General features: G+C 36.1%; 1 protein-coding gene across 2 annotated transcripts in view; it reads left to right on the top strand.

Annotated features, from left to right (window-relative positions):
• GRID2 (glutamate ionotropic receptor delta type subunit 2) overlaps positions 1–25,101 on the top strand; it is a gene marked incomplete at its 3' end in the record, with an annotated part of 1,219,813 nt that overhangs the window by 963,079 nt on the left and 231,633 nt on the right. For both annotated transcript variants that reach the window (XM_081131278.1, XM_081131277.1), the window contains exon 12: positions 2,370–2,508. In XM_081131278.1, the coding sequence (XP_080987404.1) occupies positions 2,370–2,508 (139 nt within the window). The remainder of the gene's footprint in view (positions 1–2,369; positions 2,509–25,101) is intronic.

A 25,101-nucleotide genomic window follows, 5' to 3' on the forward strand; every position in this document is an offset into this window, starting at 1 on the left:
TTCTACAAGAATATTTGAATTACCCAAAGTGTAGATTATATGCTATGGGTGAAGAAAGCTCAACAAATATTCTTTCATATGAGTGATAACAACTCTATTAAAGGTTGAACACTTTATGAAATTAACCTCCCATTAGCCTTTTCAGTTACTAATTTCTTGAACTATTTTTGTTATGCACATTAACATCTTTCAGTCTTTAGCAATCATCTTGTTGGTATTTTATTATTTTTTCAATTAGTGTTTTTGCCTAGGAAGTTGCCATGTAGATTTAAAAATATTTTCTTTTGCATTTATCTTTTAAAAGTTGAGTGAATATTTGCTTTGAAGAAGAGAATATCTGAAATGCATATTAACTGCTTTGAAAAATGTGTATCAGATATCAGAGATCGGCCTGTTCTGAGTATATTACATCAGGAAAATAGCTCAGGACATAACGAAAGGGTACATTTGAGCTACACTGAAAATTTAGATATTACAGAGTGAGAAATAATGATTGACCTAAAAACCTGCCTGATACGTAAATTAATTGAATCCTATTAAGTCATTTACAATTGATGGACCTAGGGAAATTTAGTATTATATCTCCTTGAATGATTTTTACTATTAGCATAAGCCTAATTTGTTTTAGAAGGACTACTAAATTCATATAAAACATATTCGTTCAACAAATATTTACCCACTTAAGATGGGACAGAAACTGTTGCTATATCAGAAACTATATTGTAAGGGTGAAAAATAAACAAAGATATTTAAATATGATCTAAGAAAAGATAAGGAGATTGGGAGTGTGGGATTGTGGGGAGTTATTTTCTCTCCAATGGTAATAAAGCGTTTGTGCAGAAGTATCATATGAGCAGAAGCTTGAATGAATTGAAGGGAAAAGTCATTTTTAAAATAGAGAATTCTTGTCATAAGAAACTGCAAGGGCCCTAGGACAGAAATCAGCATAGAAGAAATTTCGAGAAGGTTATCAAGAGAGTGGGATAAGAGATAAGGTCAGGAATTGACCTGATATTAGGTCATGTAAGCACTGGTATGCTTTGGTAGAGATTTTGGATTTTATTTTTTCAAGAGTGATGGAAATCCACTGGAAGTTTTGATCAAGAGAATATTGTGAGCTCATTCTCATTTTTAAAGTGCATAGAAAGAAACTTGACTTGGGGTGGTAAACACATAATACAGTGTACAGATGATGTGTTATGGAACTGTGCACTTGAAACCTGTGTAATTTTATTAACCAGTGTCACCCCAATACATTCCATTAAAAAATTAATTAATTTTTTTTAAAGTTCATCATGGTGATAGAATTAGGAGTGGTAGTGCCCAGCATGTAAACAGTAAATCATTTAAGTGGTTTAGCAGTACAGTCCAAGAAGCAGTGATAGAACTAGAAATGATGAGATGAGGTAGGATTTGGTATGCAGTTTGAAACTAAAGGTGACAGGACTTGCTACTGAATGGGACGTTGGAAAATTCCTAAGTATTTGGTCTGAGAAATAGAGTGAAGAGTGGTGCCATTTTTGAGATAGTGTAGACTGGGGTGTTAATTTAGGAGTGAAAATAAAGTGTTTTGTTTTAAATGGGATAAGTCTAAAATGCCCATTAGACTCCAAGTGCAAAGCATGTAAGTATCTATAGCTTTCTAGAGAGAGTGGAGCTTGAAATATATATCTGAGAGTTATCAAAGTATACTGTGGATGATATTCAAAGTCAGGGGACTTGAGATTAGCTGGGGTGGAGATGCTGACAGAGAACAGAAGCAATCTAGAGACCAAGCCCAAAGGCACTCCAACATTTAGAAGATAGAGAAGATTCTACAACAAGGTTGTAAAGAGTGACTAGTCCATTAGGAGAACAAAACATATGTGATGATGCTGAAGCCAATAATAATATGTGTGATCCCAAGATTGTTAGTAACCTGTGATTCTAGGGAATTTAACCAAAAGTAATCTTCAATATTGCTTATTGAACTGGAAGTCTAAAAATGTTGTATTAAACAGAAGCATAATAGTATTAATATCACCTAACAGATGAATAATTAAGCCCTTGGAAATAAAGTGTATGTCTGTGGTTATAATAAGAGGGCAATTAATTCTAGGGTTGATCAAAAAGGTGGAAAAAGAAATATCATTCAAACATATTATACCAAATGTTTATCATGTTTCTTTTTGACTGGGTCTTACATAGTCTCAAAAAAGAGAATTAAATATAAAATAATGAACATAAACAAAATACAGAGATCTATGCTCATGTATTGTACAAAGATTTCTCGCTACTTAAGAATTAACTTAGTATTGAACATGTATGACCTCAGAATTCTCAATAAATACTTGTTGATGTTCTTTAATTCTCTTTGCTTTCTTCCACAGGTGGGGAGGTCCCTTACACAACTCTGGCTACACGAATGATGATGGGGGCTTGGTGGCTGTTTGCATTGATTGTCATCTCATCTTACACAGCAAACCTCGCTGCTTTCCTCACTATCACTCGCATTGAAAGCTCCATCCAGTAAGTAGACAAAGAATCCATTAGCTGCAAAACATGAGAAATGACAGGAGTGCCACGGCATTTAAATAAGTATGTGGTTTCTGATAATACATTTACAACTTCCTTTTGAGTAAAGGCTTCAGTTGATGATATACAGATATCACAGGATAGCCCAACTCCTGAAAATATGGTATTAGAAGAGCAATTTTTTAATGAAATGAAATTCTGGGAATAATTGAACGCTGTTTCTCACATTTTCCTGGAAGGATAACATGTATTCAGAATTTTAACCTTCACAGTGTATGACTGTGTCTGGGCAGCACTGTATAAGGGAAGGAAAAAGGGGTCACACTAAAGTATATGTATTTCAAGTTTGACACTAATCATCTTCGTCTCCAGTCTGTCCCATTAGTCACAGTCTGAGTAAACAGACAGACATTAGATGATTAACTGATAGATTGATGATAGGTAGGGAGAGAGATGGGGAAAGGGAGAGAGAGAGAAAAGCTATCTGGAGATAAAACTACTTTATACATATCTCCTCACTACGTTATACCTAATGTGGTCATTATAGCTGCTGTTTTTCCAGCTGCAGTTGTGGTAAATTGTCATTAACTATGGTGCACTCACTTAAATCCTAGAAGTTACCTAAGTCAATGTCTCAATTCACAGATGCCATTCTCCTGAGACCTGAGAGCCCAAAGGTCTTCGATTTACCATGGCCAATTTTGCTTTTGTAGTGTCTGCCATAATCAACACCACAATACAACTTCTGCCTTATTAGAACATAGTGTTCTATATATTCTTTTACCAAAATTCCCCTGAAAATATTTTATTCATCCAAAAACAAGGTAGTTTGACTTTTCCTAAAGTTGAAGAACATTCATTTCCTAACAAAACTGACAGTTCAAACAGAATAATCAGATTTATCAAGGAATTCATGGGGATTTAACTTATTCTTAAAAGAAAACATGAGTTCTTGTCCTTAAAAAATATGTAAATGAAGTCTATTAGCCACAAACTATTATGTTATATGGCACAATACTAAAAATGAAATCAAGAATTATTGATCTATAATAAAACTAAGGTATTTTTATTTGCTTGTGGTATACAAACTGAAATCCAAAATTTCAACTAATAATGGCAATAGTAAATTTTTTCATCCATTTATGAAAATGGTGTTTCCAGCTTCTCTCATCAAATCATGCTCCTTAAGTTGTTTTCTCAATTATATCTTTGGTACAAAAATCTCATATTCTCTCAATTTATTACTCTTATATGCAGTTCTATATGTAGCATAAGTTATCAAAGCAATAATGAAAATTATTACAATCACCCAGCCAAGAAATCAATGAAATTAGTGAAGTTATGAAATAATAATTACTATTTATTTAACAGTCACAAGATGCCAGACTGTGCTAAATGTTTAACATGCATTGGCTCATTTAATATTTACAACCATCTTGTGAAATACATTCTATTAATAGCCCATCTTACAACTGAAGTTGAAAAGATAAGTTACTTGAACCAAATCATGCAGCTAATAAATTACTAATTAAAGATGAAGCCTGAAATCTTTCTGATTCTTAAGTCTATGTTTTAAAAGTACCACACCAGTTCCCATGCCACATCCTTATTCTTTTGTATGGCCAGTTGTTTTTAGAGAATATCATTAAGGATGTGCCGTAGCCTTATTCGTTGTTAAGTATAGAAATATAAAGGATTGCATTCTTCAAATTCACCATTGGTATGAGGAAATGGAGTACCCAAAGTTAGGAGATTATTGTGTTGGGTCACTTCTGTAGGCATTTATCCCAACATGAGCAGATTATATTTATAATTGATATCTGCCGTTCAGGGTAGGACTGCTTGGCGGATCCAATAATAGAAATCACATTAAGAAAGATAGTTTTAGCCTTAGTCAGTTTGCCCAGTGGTTAGAGCATCAGCCAGTGGACTAAAGGGTCCTGGGTTTGATTCTGGCCAAGGACACGTGCCTCGGTTGCAGGCTCAATCCCTGGCCCTGGTCAGGGCCCGTGCAGGAGGCAACCAATCAATGTGTCTCTCTCACATAGATGTGTTCCCCCCTCCCCCCACGCCGCTTCCACTCTCTCTGAAAAGCAATGGAAAAAAGATCCTTGGATGAGGATTTTTTAAAAAAGAGATAGTTTTAAAAATTAAAACAGAGTATTTTATCTCACCAATATATTTCATATTAATTATGTTTAACTTGTCACATTTTGAGTGTACTTAAAGCTAAAAACCCATAGCTCTAATCTGATTTTGAAGCATATTTAAATAAATAAATGAAGACACTTTTAAATAAAATGATTGTACAGTAAATGACAATAATAATCAACAAAAATTACGTCTAAGATTCACTAAGAATTTACTATGAATTTAATAAGCATACTATATATTTTATCCATTTATTCTTCAAAATAACCCTAATAATACAGATACTATTTTTATTGCCATTTTGTAGATAAAGAAACAAAAATTGGAAGCTAAATGCACAAGATCACATCGTCAGTAGTGTCAGAGCTAGAAATCTAACCCATATCAATTTGATACTAATCCACAACATTACCTCCTGAAGTTTTTCCCTGTCTAGTGGTGGTTCTTACAAGTGGTTTGCTTGAGTCACCGTTTCACTGAGGTTGTAGACCGCACGGTGTGTGTGCGTATGTAAACTAGTCAGTCATTACCAACTTTGCCAGCTGTAGTTTGTACCTCGACTTTCATGCGATAATAGCGGGAGCAAAAGCCTCTATCAGATTTTTGCACCCATTAGGTTTTTCTAAAAATAAATCAAATAGGAAAAGATAATTTCACATGATGTTTTCCTCAAGTGTAGTTTCATAGTTTAAAATAACTGAATATTCATTTTTAAAAAACGTATTTCTTTCTAATGCCAACTCACATTATTAAAAGTCAACAGTGGACATGATAAATCTTCCCTTCCTTCTACTCTTATCACTAGGCTAATTTTGAAAGGGGAAAAATCAGAGCCAGTTAAAAGAAGCCTGATTCTCTTCCCAAACTTAAAGGTCTCTTCTAATTTCATGCCTCAGCTGTTTTGGTAAATATAATTGCTTTTGGTGTTTCTTGGAAACGTTCAAAGTTCCAATCTGCAACTAATGTCAGATTTTCTGGGGAAATTCTAAGTCTGATTTTTCTTAGAAAAGACAAAACCTTTTTTTACGATACCATCCAATGTCATGCTTCCTAATCATTTATATTCATGAGATTTTCACATCACAGAATGAAGCAATACTCGTCAGTGTACCTTTTCCCAACCTAATTTTTGCTCTGCCATTAGCACACACATACCAACCACATCTTCATCCCCCAAATTCAAAGTCACTTCTCCAGACAAGAAGAGGTAGAGATGATTAGAGGGACAAGAGTGAGAGGGGGAGGAAAGCAACTACTTTTGAACAGTTGCTTGACAGAAACTCATAGTTTGGTAGGAGCGATCCAATACAGGTATTCTTGAGAAGCTTAACACATTTTATAAAATGTACCCCATTTTCAAAATTAAGTATTTATTGGCATCTAGCTTTCTAGTTGGCACTTGTTATTAATAAAATTTTTGAAAGTGCATTTTCCCTGGAAAATATAACTCATAAGTTTGATTTCATATCCCTTCAATGATGGGGGCTGCTCAACATAACTATTACGGATTGTGACGGCTGGAGATGGGTAGTGTTGAGATGCACAGTTCAGTTTCAAGGGAAAAATATGCAATTTCTACAAGATTCTAATGGCACAAGCTTTTACATTGTTATTGAGCCGTAAGAACATGTAGCTTAATTTTTTCAAATACCTAGAAAATGGAAAATACTTTTTTTGTTGGTAACCAGGTTAAAGGTTGCTGTGGTGAAATGGAGCATATAAAGCTTTGAAGGAATTTTCAGAGCAAACATCATCAACAACAGCTCCATTAGTCTTTGATGTGATGCAGTTTTTTAAAACCTGCTTATTTCACATATAAAAGTGAAAATAGCTACAGAGAAAATTATAGTTATACAGTTATAGTCATTAATAATTTTACTCAGATTGATCTTTGGTGGTAAAACTTGAGGTCTTTCATTTCCTGGGGCTATAAGTGAGTCTGAGTCTATTCAAAGGGATCCCTACCTCCCACCATACATTTAAATTTAATACTGTCATTCTTCATAATGGTTGAGGTTGGACTAAACAAAATATTGAGTTAATGCAGCCACTAAGTCAAACTAATTTAGGATAAATTTCTTTCTAAGTATATGCAATAAGAGATTCATAAATATTCTACCCACTGGAGGAGACCAGTTTTTCCCTAGCATATCAACAGCGAGAATGGTTGCAACTGATAGGTGCTCTCTAATGAAATGACTTTTACCTTTCCTTTGCCCTCAAGGAACTGTGTAACTATCTTTAGTAGAACAGTATTAAAAGAGATCATTACAATCACACTTTTGGAAGTGGAGGAATTCCTAACTATAAAAACTCCTAAATAAATACATTAGCTTCATATGTTTTGTTCAACTAATTATATATCTATATAAAATTTAAGCACTGTACTAGTCACTTAGTCTATCAAGTTATTTAAGTGGCATCCATGAATCACAATCTATTTGGAGAGAGCAATGTATAACTCAATGACACAGGGGCTAGAATAGAATTATTTATAAAATGCTGTGGGAGCACAAGGGAAGGAGTAATTTCACTCAGTACATGGAGAGGAGTGGGAAAATGAAGAATAGAAACTGTTAGGCATCACAGAGCTTCTCTGAAGTATCTTCTGAGAGTTTGATCTTAAAGGATGGACTTCAACAGACTGAAGGGATAGCTTACTCATGGGCATTTGCAAAAGCAACAGAGATAAGTGTCTAGCAAAGGGTAAATGATAAAAATATATTAATTTTCTTCCTGGGTTGGGATGAGTGATATGAGAGTGTTGGGAAGTGATATAGAAAAGGAGGGTGGGGCTGAATCCTAAAGGGTATGATAAGGCTTTTAAAGGAATTTGGAATTCTTTCCTGGAAATAGTAGAGAGTGACATCATTTTAGAAAGACAGCTTTTTCTGTGGGAATAGGTGTAGGAGTGTATGGGAACTCATTAGAAATATCTAACACACATATAGGTTGTCAAAAAAAAAAAGTATACACACACTTTGAATAATTAAAAAGATAGTGTCTATTAAAATACATTTCATTTTCAAAACTGAGCTGTCAGCTGTTAAAGTGTGAATATATTTGTGGGGGACACCCTGTATATTCATGGCATTTAATTAGTATTTCTCTACCTGATGTAAGTCTGACCCATGTATCTTCTTGTTTCAAAGGCTATTTAATTAGAAAATTCCTATGTTTTAAAGGTAACTTATAATAAATTTGGCTTGAGAAACATTATGTCCCTAGGCTAACATCTACATTTCTGGTGAAAGCAGGACGATAGCCTCAGTTTATTTTTTTATTTAAAGTATATATATAAAGAGAGCATGTAGTTTACTGCCTTTTAGCTAAACAGGTAGAGAAGAAGAGAAGTACTTGTGAGATGATGCTAGAAATCACTCTGGTTAGGCAACGTCTCAGATGTAATTTTGTAGAGAAGTTGCATCTCAAGGTCTGCTATTCAGACTCCATCCCGCCTGCTAGTTACTTTTAGCCTTGAGCCATCAAATACAGTCAGGCTTATTTTTATTCAATTGTAATGCATTTTCTTTTTATAATAAAAGTAATACAAGTCTATTTTGAGAAAATAGGAAAGTACAGTAAAATTCTGAAGGACGAAGCATTAATAATGCATGATCTGTCATGTAGCAATAAACTCTGTGCATATCTAAGCAAACTTTCTTGTGACTGTTTATTTGGAAGTGATCATATATACACAGGGAATTGCAAAGATATCAGTACAGGGATGTCAGGTACCTTTCTCCTAGTTTCCCCCAATGGTTACATCTGAAATAATTGCAGTACAATATCAAAGCCAGGAAATTAGCAGAGGTATAGTATGTTCATAGAGTTCCGTGCTGCTTTTATCACAAGTGTAGCATGTATAACCATCACTGCTGTACAGATACAGAACTATTCCATCGTTACAAAATTCTCATTCTACCCCTTTATAGTCACACCGACTCCTTTTCCCCCCACCAGTGCTTGGCAACTACTAATATGGTCTCCATTCCTATAATTTTTGTGATTTCAAAAGTGCTGTATAAGTTGAATTATACAGTATATGGCCTTTTGAAATTGACTTTTTTGTTTTTAACTCAGAATAATTCCCTTGAGATCCACCCAAGTTGTTGTGCTCATCAATAGTTTATTGACTTTTATTGCTGAGTAGTAATCCATGGTATGGATGTACCAGCTTGTTTAACAATTTACCTATTGAATGGCATTTTTGTTGTTTCCAGTTTTTAGCTGTTACAAATAAAGCTGATAAGAACATTTATGTGCAGGTTTTTGTGTGGATATGTTTTCACTTTTCTGGCATAAATACTCAGGAGTGCAATTGCTAGATAATGTGATAAGTGTATGATTAGTTTTTAATAAAATGCCAAAATATTTTCCAGCGTGGTTATACCATTTTACAATTTCACCAGCAATGTACTGGATCCAGAATTTCTGCATCCTTTCCAGCATTTGGTGTTGTCACTATTTTTTAATTTTATTTTAGCCATTTTGATAGGTATGTAGTGGTATCTTATTGTGGTCCTAATTTGCATTCCCCTAGTGGCTTGTGATGTGGAATATATTTCAGCTTTATATCCTCTTACACAAAAGGTCTCTTCATGTCTTCTGTCCATTTTCTAATTGGATTATTTGTCTTTTTACTGTTTAGAATTCTTTACATGCTCGAGATACAAGTCCTTTTGTCATATATGTGGTTTGCAAATATTTCCTCCTAGTTTGTTGCTTGTCTTTTCATTCTCTTTACAGGGTCACACATAGACCAAAAGTTTTAAATTTTGATGAATCCCAATTTATCAATTTTTTTATGGATTACGCTTTTGGTGTTGTGTCTAAGACTTCACTAAGTCCTAGATCCCCCAAAATTTCTACTGTTTTCTTCTAAAAGTATTCTAGTTTTACATTTCACATTTAAATCTATAATTCAATTTGAGTTAAGTATTGTATTAGGTGTAAAGTTTGGGTTGAAGTTCATTTTTTTCCCTATGGATATTTTTCAGCAGCATTTGTTAAAGAAAACTGTGTTTCCTTCATTGAAATGCTTGTACACCTTTGTATTGAAAAAAAAACAGTTGGCCATACTGTGAGAGTCTATGTCTGGGCTCCTGTTCCTGTTCCATTGATCTATGTAGCTATCACTCTACCAATAATACAAAGTTTTGATTACTAAAGCTTGAAATCAAGTAGAAGGATTCCTCCCACTTTTTTCCCCTAGAATTATTTTAGCTATTCTATTTTCTTTACCTTCCCATATAAATGTCAGAATAATCTTGTCTGCATTTTTTTTAAAAAAAGTATTGCTAGTATTTATAGGAATAGCTTAAATCTGTATATCATTTGGGGGAGAATTCACATTTTTACTATAGTGAGTCTTCCAGTTTATAAACATGGCATATCTCTCTACTTATATGCACCTTAATTTCTCTCATCAGCATTTTCTAATTGACAGCATGTAAGTCTGGCACGTGTTAGATTTGTGCCTAAGTATTTCTTTTTTCCCAGTGATTATAAATTGCATTGGATTTTTAATTTTGGTTTCTGCATATTCATTGCTAAGATAAAAGTACAATTCATTTTATATGTCCATTTTATCTTTTGACCTTGCTGTGAATTCTAGGCGATTTGGGTAGATTGTTTGGGATTTTTCTATGTAAACCTTCATGCTCTTTACAAAACTAAGCAGTTGTGTTTCTTTCTTTCTCATCTATATGCCTTTTATTTCCTTTTGTTGACTTTTCTGTGCTGGCTAGAGCTTCTCTAGTCCTGTGTCAATTTAGAGAGGTGATAATGGACACCTCTATCTTTTTTTTTTTTTTTCAATCTTTGCCAGAGGATATTTTTTTGGTTGCTTTTTCAGAGAGTGGAAAGGAGAGGAGGAAAAAAAAAATCCATGTGATAAGAAACACAGATTGGCTGCCTCCCACACCACCCCGCCTGGGGCAGGGGACTGAGCCTGCAACCGAGGTACATGCTCTTGGCCGAAATCAAACCCAGGACCCTTCAATCCACAGGCCGATGCTCTAACCACTGAGCCAAACCAGCCAGGGATGGACACCTCTATCTTGTTCCCCATCTTAGGAGAGCATTCGGTCTTTCACTATTAGGTATAATGTCTACTGTAGGTTTTTGTAGATATCCTCTATCAAGCTGAGGATATTCTTTTCTATTCCTAGTTATCTGTGTGTGTTTTGTGTGTGCATGTGTGTATGTGTGTGTGTTTATCAAGAATGGGAGTTGGATTTTGTCAGATGCCCCCACCATTAATTGATATGCTTATATGATTTTTCTTCTTTATCATGTTTGATGGGTTACATTGTTTGATTAGCAAACTATTTTCAAAATGAGGTAGAGGCTAACTATATTCCCCTCTCCTATTTATTTTCTATCTTTTTTTATTCTAAGTCATATTTCTTTTTTATTTTCTTTCTCCTCTTGATATGAGGCAATCAAAGATCCTGACCTTCCCTGCCTGCTACTTCACTTCTAATTCTCTTTTCTCCACTATTGCTTCCTTCTTTCCATTCTCTCCTCATTCAAGTGTATTGTTAGGAGTGTGGAGTCCAGTCAGTTACCTTCTTCTATCCTTAAAATTGGCTTGAAAATCTCCATCATTACCTCATCCCATCAGAATAAAGTCCAACTCCATCCGCAGAGCATATGAACTCTTTGAAAGCTGATCAGCCTCCTTTCTGTCTACTGGCACCAATTAACCCATTTCACACTGGTTCATGCTCCAGTCAATTCAAACTTGTAGGACATTTCATGCTTCTGTGGAGTTTACATACTGTTCCCTTCCCCTGAAATGACCCAGAGCTCTCATCTTCTCTTCTGGCACCTTCCATTTGCCCAGGCACAACTAGTTATTAAGCATCTGTCTTCTCTTTGAGAGTGTTAATTCTTCAAAGGCAAGGACTAGGTCACATTTATATTTGTGCCCTTAATGACTCTCAGAGTGCCTGGCACAGAGCATTAATAATAAGAGCAGCTAACATTTACCGAGTGCTTACTATGTGTCAGACACTTTCCTAATGCTTTGCATAGGTGTTCTCATTTAATTTTCATAATTGCCCATTAGGGATAAATTATTTTCATCTCCAATTGAAGATGGTGAAACTAAAAGCTAGGGTAGTAAATCCAGGCAGTCTGGCACTGGAACCTTTGTCTTAGCCAGCGGATCATATCATCTATAATTAACAAATATACTAAACCTTTACTAATTGAAATAAGTAAACAAATGAATAAATGAAAAACATCAGGGTAATTATTTTTTTTAAACATAAAGAGTTTTGCAGAAAAGAATTAATGGCTAAATAATATTGAGCTAAGTTACTTCCAGATAATTCTAAGTAACATGGTATCCTAGAGACCATGTATTCAAAAAAATCTGCATAGTCTTTGCCACTTATTACCTGAATGATCTTGTCATTTTCCATAATTATTTAACCCTTATTTTCCCTAAGAGTAAAAAGAGAATGGGTTCAACTTCACAAGTTTATTATAAGAATATTTTTAAAAGGACACAGTATGATTCTTGGATATACTCTACCTAATATTTGCTTTCATTTCTCTACTTCATCTCCAGGAGCTCATGTAGTTTCTTCGGACTGTTCTTCTCTCCAGCTCATTTTGGTGGTGCTAATAGCTATTTTTTTTTTTACCATTTGGTCTACAATTTCATACACTGAATTCATCCTTTCACCTGCTTCACCTAGACCTAAAGTTGTCCCTGCTACTATTGTTTCTGACACAGCTGCCACCCCCTACCCCTTGGTCGCCCTCACTGGGTGTTGTCTGCTTTCCCAGCCACTCAATCCTCCAGGCCCTCCAAAGGTAAAAATCTGGCTGTCAACCAGCAAGCCTAATCTGAAATTAAACATAAATAAGGACTTAAAAGAATGATTCACTCTGTGTCTCACCTTAGCTTGATTAACTGTCACTAAAATCGAGCTGCTACTGATAGTGACTAGCACAACATCTGGGTCAGGATACCTTTGTTAGGCAAGCTTTCTCTTTTAACTCTAATTACCCTCTCATAGCACACAGCTCAGATACTACTTCCTGTATGTTGTAGCTTTCCTCATAGCGTCCATAGCCATATTTAGTAATCCCCTTTTGAACCACTTTGCCTCTATCTGGCTTACACCCTGAACTATGTCCAGCCTTTTCTTGGAGTGTAATTCTTCTTGTTTCACCTTTCTAATTAAAACATATGTTCTTAAAGGTGGTTTTATTACCTTTGTATCAATAGAGTGCCTTGTGTAGTGCCTTATTGAGTACATAGTTTTTTACAAGTAAATGTGCATTTAAGTGAATGAGCCAAAAAGGGATTTCTTAGAATCTGGCCGAGAATTTGAAGTCCATGACTTGTTTATACACCTCATAAAAAAATCAGAAAGAGCCCATGTGGCTCAGCATCGAGCATCAGCCTAGGATCCAGGAAATCTGGGTTTGATTCCCACTCAGGGCACATGCCCAGGTTGTGGGCTCCATCCCCAGTCAGGGGTATGCAGGAGGCAGCTGATCAATGACCACTCTCTCATCATTGATGTTTCTATCTCTCTCTCCTTCTCCCTTCCTCTCTCTAAAATCAATAAAGATATATTTTTTAAAAATCAAAAAGATATTCCCTGGCTTGGGTGGCTCAGTTGGTTGGAGGATTCCCAGTCAGGGCACATACCTACGTTGTGGGTTAGATCCCTGGTCTGGGACCGTAGGGGAGGCAGCCGATCTCTCTCTCTCTCTGTCCCTCTCTAAAAAACATCAATAAACATATCCTTGGGTGAAGATTTAAAAAATCAGAAAGATATGTGAGAGCCATTTCTTTGTCCTGTTGTTCCAGGATAAGAGAGGGAGACCAAATGGTATGCTCTCTGGGATCCCTTAGTCAGCCCTCTAGTAAGAAGCTCTTTCATAGCTCTCAGCAGGGAATTGCACACTTTTTTAGAAGCAGCCAAAATCAAGGTGACTGCAGTGAGCTGGGCCTGATTCATCTGCTTTTCTGTCTCAGTTTAGTACAGAATAGTATAGCCTCAGCTCCAGAGTATACAGGCACTGCAGACAGAGAAGACATCCATCTGCTTACTCTGTATTGCTCAGTGTTGAAGTGGCTTACTTGTCAAAGCCTGTAAGTGCTACAGTGATAGATGTTTTATAAACATATAGCCATCTAGATGATACAGACTAGACATCGTCTTTATTTTTGGAAAAGAAATAAAACCCCTCAGAAGTATGTTGGTCTTTCAAAGCCACCCTTCAGTGAGCATTTAATAAAATGTTGTCTTCCAGGAACAGGGCTATATTAGCATTGCCATAGACTCTATTTATACTGAGCCCAACAAGATGAAAACTTTGGCAAACTAATAAGCTCCCACAACCTCAAAGATTATCTTCTTCTGGATAAGCTGAATCATTCTCAACAAGCCAAATCCTCCTTTCTCTCTCACCAACCTTAGTCATATAAACCTAGAAACTTATTAGTACTCAAGAATATAAACCCCTGTCTCTTTTCTATTTCTTGTTCTTTCCCATTCTTACCCGAGATGAGCTGAATCAATAAATCCTACCTACCACAAGTATGTGGATATGGGTAAAACCCTACACTCGGGAGCAGCCTGTTTAGTCATTCTGGAGGAGCTGGTTTGAGTTGGGGCATATTTTTGTGAAGTTACTGTAGGTAAAGTGATGGAAATCAGTGACAGTGGGATTGGCAGTCAGGGATGCTTGGCAGAGGAACTCTGCTGAAGAAGACTGGAGACCAAGTTCTCTTTCCTGCTACTAAATTAGCCAAGTTCTTATACCACTTTTTACCTTAATTTGTTCTGTCCTTAAAAATGTGATCCATTCTTTCTCTCACTCTACAAACATTTGCTTTTACATTTTTTATTATTTTCAATTTTTCTTCAACTATTACATTCTTCATCAACTGCACAAGTGAAATATCTTCTTACACAAGGTCTGAGATACAGTCGGAATTTTTCATTTATAAAAAAATAGAATTAGAGGCAAAACTATGGAGATAGCAAAAGGATCAGTGGTGGAGGGAATGAACAGGTGGAACCAGAGCATTTTAGGGCAGTGAAAATACTCTGTATAATACTATAATGATGGATACATGTCATTATGTATTTGTCCTAATCTGTAGACTGTGTGACAACAAGAGTGAATCCGAATGTAAACCAGGGATTTGGGGTGATTATGGTATATCAATGTAGTTCATCAGTTGTAACTAGTGTGCTATTATGGTGGAGAATGTTGTTAATGGGGGAGGCTGTGCATGTGTGAGGGTGGGGGATATAAATGGGTAACCTCTGTACCTTCCTCTAAATTTTGCTGTGAACCTAAAACTACTCTAAAAGACAGTAATCTAGATGATCTAAACTCAAGCCTTTTTAAACTGGGAACCATATATAACCATCCAGATTACTGTTAAAATCTGTTTAAACAGTCGGGAAACTTTAAAATGCTTTTTAAGAGTCTAGTAGTTATTTGCAGGGCACTATGGATACCATTACTTTATTTAACAGGCCTTGTTAATTATTTGCAATTTCTATAGACTTAAAGTGATTTTTAATAAGCAAGGATATCAATTAAAGAACTATGAAAATGAAAAAACAAGTCTGAGATAACTAATAAAAAATATATTCATAGATACCTTAATAAAAGAAGTCCTACATTGAAAGGCAGACTTGAAAGGAAACTCTTGTGTTGCCTTATCTTTTTATTTTTTGTTTGTTTGTTTGTTTGTTTCTAGATATTTTATTCTTTTAGATAATGCTGTACATGAAATTGTTTTCTTCTTTTTAATTTATCTTTATCGTTGAAAGCATTACAGGTGTCCCATTTTCCCCCCTAATTGACCCCCTCCACCTCTTATCTTTTTTGTTTCCCTTTCTGTTTTTCTAGCCCCACCTTTCCTTTCTCCCCTCCCCATCATGCCAGCAATCTTGCTGTACAGGCCTTCACCCTCCCCTAAGTATCTGTTTGACCCCGTTTGTCTTCTAACCCTCTCAGTTCCTCCACAGGTTCGCCGTCTAAAGATAGTCCATTTGTTTTTAATGGCTTTCTCTTCCAGTCCACACACATACTCCCTACACAAACCCCTACTATAGTCCCTGTTGCCCAGATCCTAATCTTTTAACCTAAGGGCAAGGTTGGGAATCACCAGATGCCCCAGGTCACAGAAAGTCATGGGAAAGGGAAAGAACAAGCTCTGCAGCAGGTTGGCGGGCTGCGTGTTCAGGTGAAGACTGTGGTTTTGTGAGAGGCTGCTGCACAACTCTCAAGATTTGCTGCTGAGTGAAGGGCAGGGGCACATTGCACAACAGTTGGCGCTTGTGTAATCTGAGTGGCTGCTCATAAGACCTGGCTCTGAGCTTCAGGACAGGCAGTTTAGACCTTCTTTTAGTTGAAAGCCCTTGAAAAGGAAATATCACCTATTTAGGAAAAGAGGTTAATTCCTCTGAATGATTCTTTAAAAAAAAATGTTTTTGGAGAAATCTCCAGACCTACTGCACTGGAAAGAAGAAAAACATCTTTGTATTTGGGAAACTTTAGGTTATCAGCAGAAACTTGGTCCCCTGCTCTGTATGAAGAGCCAGGATTTTTGTCTTTAGATTGGTCAGGACCTTCACTGAAACAGTGACCTTGCAGGGCACTTTGACAGTCATGTTTCACGGCGTCTTCAGATAAGCTAGTGAATTAGTCCTGTTATTCCTGGTACCTTCTTTCTCTTTAGTTATTTCTTTCCACTATAAATAACCTGGTAATGTGATTAATGTTTTAATCTCCTTAAAAAATCTTATAGGGAAAAAATTACAAATTACTATTGACTCCTCACTTGAATCCATACTGTATTTTATTTGAGTCATTGTTTCATGGGGTAATTATTATGTATTATTATATCAGAGCTTGTTAGTGGGCCATATGTGAGGCAGTGATCAATAGTTCAATGTCAGCCTTGCAGGGTATATTGAATAAAGTTATTTTTCCATAAGTCAAGGCTGGCCCTGATCCTAATTAGCATTTTCAGTGTTGATTGGAAGTATGGAATAGAGAGTAAGCTTATTAAATATGCAGATTACTTTATATTGAGTAGGGGTGATTATTGACTAGAACCATACTGTAAGAATTCATAAGGACCTTGACAAATTAAACAAGGTAATTAGAGGTGAGATGAAGTTTAATATGTGACATTTCACTCAGAGGTGGAAAAAACAAACTCAGTGTGTGTATGTGTATCTATAATAGTTTAACATTTGAGGATGAAGGCAGTTTCAGAATGAGTCATCTGTCAGTTATAAATGTGACATGTAGCATTGGTATTTAAAGAGAAAATGACCCAAGCCACCTAGCAGTATAAAAGTCGTTCAGGCCTTTCATCAGACTACCATGAACTACTTACAGGGTCCATAAATTATGCAAAAATTGCTATAGGAAAGGAAAATATTGCTCAATTAATAACAATGTAACAAACTGAGTAAGAGATCCTGTGAGTAAGCAAGCACTAACGGAATTTAGTGTTTTTAACTCAACAAGGGGAAGACTAATGAATGAAAATGAAAAAGATATGTTTTATTACATAAAGAATCATTGAACTAGATGTAGTGAATCACTATTGTCCATTTCCAGTGAGAACAAAATCAGAGGCTTATGTGAAATAGGAGGGTTTTAGGTTAGACATGAGTGAGGACATCTTGGTCTTAAGTTTTCTGAATCATTAAAATGCCTTAGGAAGAAAAGGTCTGTTTTGGAGGCTGGTTTATGAGCTTTACGTACATAATCGAATTCAGCATTAAGCGATATAACTCTCTGATGTTATGATTTTATTAGGATTCTTCTAGAAATTTGTTGATCCTTAGGGACATTCATGGGCATTATTGGAGTCTGTTGGATTATTTGAGTATATAGTGTTAGTACAAATTTTATGATTAGCTGACAGTCAATGGTGACATAATGAAATGTTGGCCATACAAAGTTAGGATACCTCCATATTTGTTCATATTGTCATGGGTAAATAAATATTGCATCTTTTTCATAATATTTAAGAAACAAACTGCATAGGAAAATTACAAAGTAATTGAATTCATAAAATACTGGGCCTTTTGCAATGGAGTTTTGCTTAATTAGTGTACATATCTATATTTTATTAAAGACTACTGTGTTTAACTAATAGGCCATTTAAAATAGAAAAGGGGGTCATAAATGATCATTATTTTGGCAGGTAGAAAAATATAATATCTGCTACATATCAAGATTCATGATGTGAGAAAATTAGCCCCTAGTTGATAATGTTGGTCAACAAGTCAGACACGACAATCAGATTCTCAGATGACTATTTTCCTGCATTTGTATAACACTGTCATTTTGGAGAAAGTTTAACAATCATTTTTATTAATTATGCCTACCAGCAGTAAGAGAACAAAGTGTTTCCATCTTTCTTTGGGTTCTCCAAAATGACCTACCATACCCACATCTGAATCAACTTTTAAATGTGTATGGCACAAGACTTATTGAGTGCATCACTTTGTAAGTTATATAAATGTCTAACCACTATGCTGTACACTTGAAACTAAAATAATATTAAATGTCAACTGTAATTGAAAAAATAATCATTAAAATTTTAAAAAATGTGTATCGGAAGTTTAAGTCTCTCCAAGTGCATGTGAATGTTCCCCTAAGTTGCCCATGACACCCGTCTTTCTCAAGGGCATCTATTTCATATGAATTTCCAGTATTACCTATGACTGTCCTATCTATGCCACATGGCAGATAGGACGTGGCAGATAGATGACTCTATGAGGGAGAGGGTGCATAAATATTTCTCAGTGAGTCAGGAAAGACTTGAGAGTCATCTGCTGGGCTGCAATCCTCCAGGCCTAGTCTTCTACCCACGTAAGGACAGCGTTTGGAAAGGAGAGGTGTCCTCTTCATGAATACTGCTACACACTTTTTCCAGATGAAGCACACTTGAAATTGTGATGGATGTTTAAATCATTCTTAAAAATAAAAAATCATATAGGTATTCTAAGGAAGTGCAGAGAACAAAGACCTGGAGCCACATTTTATCTAATTTACTCTGTTGCGCCATATAAAAGCAGGTGTGATGGCAAGTGAAGGAGGAGGGATAGACAGGGGGACTGGAGAAGGCTGCACCACTTAGGCCTTAATTGAGCATCCCACCTGGAGCCAGCCTCATCTGCTGAGTGTCCTCTGTAAATGTTCATTCCTCTTCGGTCTTCATATGGCCCTTCTTACAAAGTACTCTCTCCATCCAGGGGGCCTCCCTTGGGAAATTTTTTGTGTCTCCACAAGTAGAAGAATCCTAGGCCTCTGCCCTGTCTGGTATCATTCAAACTTGTTGGCCTCAGACTTCAGGCATCTGCTGTCTTGTAAAGGACAAACTTCTGGAGCCATTAGAGGAAGGAAAACACAATCACTTCAGTGCTAGTATAGTCTCCCCACTAGAAAGAACTGTGGCTGTGCTCCTCCTGAATTACCTTGCCCTGTAAATTATGCTTTTAGGCTCTACAGTCCAATCTGCTATGAGAAAACCATATTCCTTCCACTAACGTGACTTTGACCTTAATCTTTAAAAATAAGAAACTTAGCATAATTGTGCTAAAGAACATTTAACTCTTTCCTGGGCCTGCTGTCACTAAATAGTGGCATTCTTATGCACTTAAAATAGCTCTCCCTGAGCTCATCAGTATGGGCTAAGCCATCTGCAAACAAAATTTTCTTTTGACAACAAGGAGTGTTAGAGTCCTGCTTACCCCATCATTTCCCTTGATACCCTTATATTTCATCAGACCTCCTTTACAGACTTGTACCTGTGGGGTTTAGGGAAACTTCACAGAGGAGATCAAGCTACTAAAATGGAGATTGTGGTTTCCCAAAGAACAAGGGCCATTGGCTATGCTGTAAATAGGAAAATGGTGCTGATTTTGTTGTTTTACACACAGACCATACATATTCTCCTTCTTCTTCTTTATTTGAATACATCAACCTTTGAAAGAAAAAATCCTAAAATTTAATTTTCTGTAATAATTCTCAATATTATGAAAGGTGACTATTCTCTCCGTGTTTGATGCTTATTTCTTCCTTAACTGCTAAAACCATGATTTATTTTGTATCTTTTAATCATTTCAGTTAGCAGAGTTAGTTGAACAATTTTCATCACCATCTACCTTCTACCCCTTCAGTCAGAAATCACTCGTCAAGCCAGCCACTGCTTGTCTGCTCTGTCTCCACACCCCTGAAATAAGTATCCCTTTCTGGAAAAGACATTCCACCTGGCCCTGGTCCTATGTCTAATAGCGTCATGGACTATAACCTCAGCTTTTCCAAATACTTTGCTTTAGCACTATTTGTTTGGGATTTTTTAATTTGCCTTGCCTCTGAATTTATTTATGTAACTGGCAAAATGTTTTCACTGGAAATCTGATAAAGCTATTGCCCCTTATTTTGTTACAAATAAAATTTCCAAAAATCCCTTTTAAAATATGTTTTTGTTTTCTTCATTAACTATAAAATACTCATGGCCATGATTAGCCATCCACAGAATGTCTGGTAATACATACTTAAGTCCCATTTTTATGCAATGCTAGCTTAATGGGAATGCAGGCTTTCCAAAACGAAAGTGTATTTCTAGTAAGGAAGAGTAGCCAGAACAAGTGAGCCTCATTGGTTGTTGACTGTTTTCCAGACTCTGGGCTAGGTCCTGAGTTTCAAAGATGAATAAAATAATAATTATTATTATGAGGATCAGCAGCATATCCTCTAATTAGGTATATAAAGAAGTAAAATTTCATTCTAAGAAGTAGAAGAACACTGTAGAGGCGGTGGAGTTTGACCTCGAGGGGAAAGAATTCCCCAAGTGGGTAAGGAAACATGCTGAGAAAACACCCACTAAGGCATGTTGTTGTGAAGAAGGAAGGAATGATGAACCGGTCTGTTTGCCTTGTAATGTGAATATGAATGAGGCAAAGGGTTGTTTCCGAGAAAGGAAAAAAAAAAATAGGCCAAATTTTTGAAGGATCTCAAATGCTAGGGAGCTTAATCTCTTTTATAAAGGCAGTGAGATATAGAGGAACTATTTCAGTAAGGCAGAGACAGGATCAGATTTGCATATCAGAAAGAACATTTTAGCTGTGGTGCTGGGAGGATGGGTTAGAGGTGGGTGAGAACAAAGAGAGGGAAAGGGCTTTGAAATAATTTTCTAAGTAGAAATTATGAGGGCATTGGCAATGGAAAGGCAAAGGTAATGACAGATTTGCAACATGGAAAAATGTACAGAGCTTGATGAGAGATTAGAAGGGGGAGAGGTGGTTAGAAAGGCCATTGGAAAGGAAGAGGGGTTGCCTGAGAATGAATCTAATTGGTGGGAAAATAAGGAGATGGCAATTCCAGAAACCGCAGAGAATAAAGTAATAGTAATGACAGTAATAAAACAAAGAGAATAAAGTAATAGTAATAATAATCATAAATTTAATGAGTACACACTACCAGTAATTGAGCACTTACAGAGAGCCAAGTACTAAGCTAAGTGTCTTATGTGCAATAGCTACTTCAAACATCCAGAAGAAACCTTATTTAAAAAATTATTGTTTTCTCCTGTTTCAGAGGGAAAGAAATTGCAATTTGGAGAAGTTTAAATAATTTGTCCAAGGATCGAAACTCAAATCCTTGTTTTCAAAACCCATGGTTTTAGAAACGAAGCCGTTGCCCGGTGCGCAGCTGTGGGCAGTGCCTCGCGGTGTCAGGCCTGCCTTACCCGACAGCCTCATTTCCCAACACTTTTGCATACCTCTTGGGTCTCAGTAACTCTGGTTCTCACTCTCTGTCATATTAGTTGTTCTTTTAAGTTTTAAATTGCGGAGCACTTTCCCTTATGCTGTAAAACCTGCCTCTGTGCTATACCTACAACAGCTCTCAGCTGCTGCAACTAATGAACACACTGGGCACCAGGCAGGCTTTTTATGTGGTTGCAAAAGGACTTTGAGCTACAACAATATGTGTCCTTTGACAGGTACTGAAATCAGTATCCAGAGTAGGAAACTGAGGAGAGAGTGTGAGGGGAAAATCCTGACCTCAGTTGGAGTAAAGAAAGGGAGGAAGGAAGGAAGGAAGGAAGGAAGGAAGGAAGGAAGGAAGGAAGGAAGGAAGGAAGGAAGGAAGGAAGGAAGGAAGGAAGGGAAAAGAGAGATTTATGAAAGTTATTTTAAAGTTTATATTGGTAAGATTTATTCTCTTGTTAAAGCAAAATAGGTAAAAATATGAGTGAAAGTTCGCTGAAGAAGGGATATGCATTAGATTTTTAACTAGTCGACAATTTTAGAAATGTATTTTTATCAACACATTCATTATAACATAATTTCATTAACACAAAGTCGTATACATGTCCCAAAGAGTTTGCTATGAAGAAAGTTATAATCATTTAGTATCATATATCTATACAATCTTGTACTTGGAAAGAAAATGAGACATTAGGTTGGCTTCAATTCATGAATCACCTCTTCAACAATTTTATAAGGGGTCATCCAGACACACACACACACACACACACACACACACACACACACAGAAATCATTACATAGGGCATTATAAGGAGGGGATTTATTATAATAATAACCTTCATGTAAAGACAATAGGCCACTTCATCAAATACTGATGTGACAGGTCCTCTCAGCATCACTCTTGTCCTCTCCATTTATAGATGAGGGAAGTAAGGTTAACAGGGGTACCTAACATCACACAGCTCACACATTATAGACCTTCTTGACTTTAAGGTGCACCCAATGTCATTACATTCCCCATATGAGTTAAATCATATGGTACTTGTCATTCTCTACAAACTGAACTAACAAGCAAAAAAGAAACAGATTCATAAATAGAAAGCAGGCCGGCAGCTCTGGTAGGAGAGGTGTTGGTGGGGGCAGAGGAACTGAGCAAAAAAGGAAAAAAGAGAGAGAAAACTCATGGACACCAACAACAGTGTGGTAATTGTGGGAAGGGGGGGAAGGGGGAAGAGGGGGAGATGGTAAAAGGGAGTAAATGGTGATGGGAAAAAATAAAATAAAGAGGGGAAAAAAGAAAAAAAATTTTTAAATGTACCCAATGCCAAAGCTATTGGTATCAGGTATATCTAATATCAGACTATCATATGTATCAAAATTAATTTTCAGTGCTTGAAGGGTTTTAAATAGAAAGAGTTTCTCATGGAAAGAGTTTGAAATCAGTTTAGGTCCACTCAAATTTCTAAAATTTACTCTCACAGAAGTGCCCTAAATTACACAGTATCTCAGTATATGTAATGTTCACACAAATATCACCTATCAACTCTCAGTGTTGTTTAGTACTAGGGCTGCTAGTCATATCAGACACCACTATGAGGAATAAAAGAAGAATTTCAGTAAGATGAGAAAAAGAAGCTGATTAGAGTGGCAAAGCATTTGCTTTCATTTAGCCTTCATACTTATTAATTATTTTAGAATTATTTTGCATTTTAAAACAATGATTTGGCATGTCTAGATAATATACACTCAGATGTTGACCTTCAGATACAATTTCTGAGGATTACCACTTCTAGAATAACCTATTAGATTTCTTTAAGGGGATCATAAGGCCATAGCATTTCTGCTGATCTTGCTCTAAAATCTTATTAACATGAAAATGCAAAATGACCACTTAAAATAAGCACTCCTTTTTTGTGTTGAGCTCCTAAAACAGCCTTTTCTTTCTGTAATGAGCTATTGGAGCTCACTTCACTTTGCTTCATTTTATATTTGTCACCTTTGTTGCTATCTTGGTGTACTATAATGAAATGACACTGAATCAGACAAGCTATAATTTTTTTTGCAAGCATATCTCAAGGCAAATTTGTAAGCTGACTTGATATCAGAAATGAAGCTAGAGGGAACATGCCTTTGTTCTAAGTTACAAAATGCCCTGTTATTCTAAATTTGAAGTATGTTGAAAATAAACTGCCTTTTTCTGGAGTCAGGGACTTCACACAGGCAATATGTAAAGATATTCCTTTAAAAATTTTATTGTGTACAAAATAGTTTTACCAACTAAACTCTTTGTATTATAAGAGTATTATACATTAAAGTTGTAAATCTATTATTTAAGGTGATGCTATGTTATAGAAACCTGATTACATTAAAGATTCCAACATTTGATTTCAATTTTTTTTCATGGAAAGCTAAGAGGTGTTATTTAACAGTATTTTACTAGTATGACTACTTGGACAAACCAGTTATACATTTAAACATTGACATAAAAAATGTTTACCCCTCCTAACCCAGTCGGTGTGGCTTTGTGGTTGAACACCTACCCATGAACCAAGAGGTCACAGGTTTGATTCCCGGTCAGGGCACATGCCCAGGTTGTGGGCTCGATCCCCAGTATGGGACGTGCAGGAGGCAGCTGATGCAGATTCCTTTGTCATCAGTGTTTCTATATCTCTATCGCTCTCCCTTCCTCTCTCTCTCAAATCAATTTTTCAAAAAACATTTTAAAAAAATTTTCCCCCTAGACTGTGATCTCAGCATCATCATATGAAGCCTGAGGGTTATAATCAATCGTGATTGCTGGAACCACTAAGCAACCACTAGCCAGTCCTATCCTGGGAAGGTTTCCTGGGAGGGTTTATGGTGTGTTTATTTTTATTTTTATTTATTTATTTTAGAGAGAGAAAGGAAGAGAGAGAGACAGAGAGATTTGTTGTTCCACTTGCTTATGCATTCAGTGGTTGAGTCTTGTATTTGCCCTGACTGGGGATGGAACCCTGCAGCCTTGAGCTATCAGGAGGATGCTCTAACCAACTGAGCTGCCTAACCAGCGCTATCCCAGGAGGGCTTCTTACAAACCCTAACAGGGCCTTCTCCAGCCATAGACCTTCAGGTTCTAGAAGGTGCAAGTGCAAGCTCTGTATATCTACCTAACCTAACCCTTGTATTTATAGAAATTGAACAAATGAGACCTACTATTATAACCTGTATGAATATGTTTCATTTCTTTCCCCTGTATTACCAGTGTAGAATATCTCCCACTACACTGGTGAAAAATATTTTTAAATGTTAACATTTTGAATATAGTTTTACTCCTATTACTTGAAACAGTAGTAAATAAGATGTAAATTGTTCTTTTGAAACAAAATTCTTATTGCTACACAACTACCAACATAATTATGGTATGTCCCAGGAGCAAGTGCCTTATTACTCTCAGGTTGTACCCTAGCTACATGTAGCTCACTTATATTTCTGCTTTTGCCCTCAATTGTTCATTTGTACTGTGACTTTATCTTTTTTAAATGGTAGAATAATATCAATAGTTATAGATTAGTCTAGAAAATTAGTCCCTTCAAAAAGCAATTTTTAAAAATGCACTATTTTATGAAGAAAAATGTGGAATCATAAGGAGTTGTCAAGGTGGTT

This window comes from Miniopterus schreibersii (assembly GCF_964146895.1).
Source record: "Miniopterus schreibersii genome assembly, chromosome: 1".
Taxonomy (NCBI): Eukaryota; Metazoa; Chordata; class Mammalia; order Chiroptera; family Miniopteridae; genus Miniopterus; species Miniopterus schreibersii.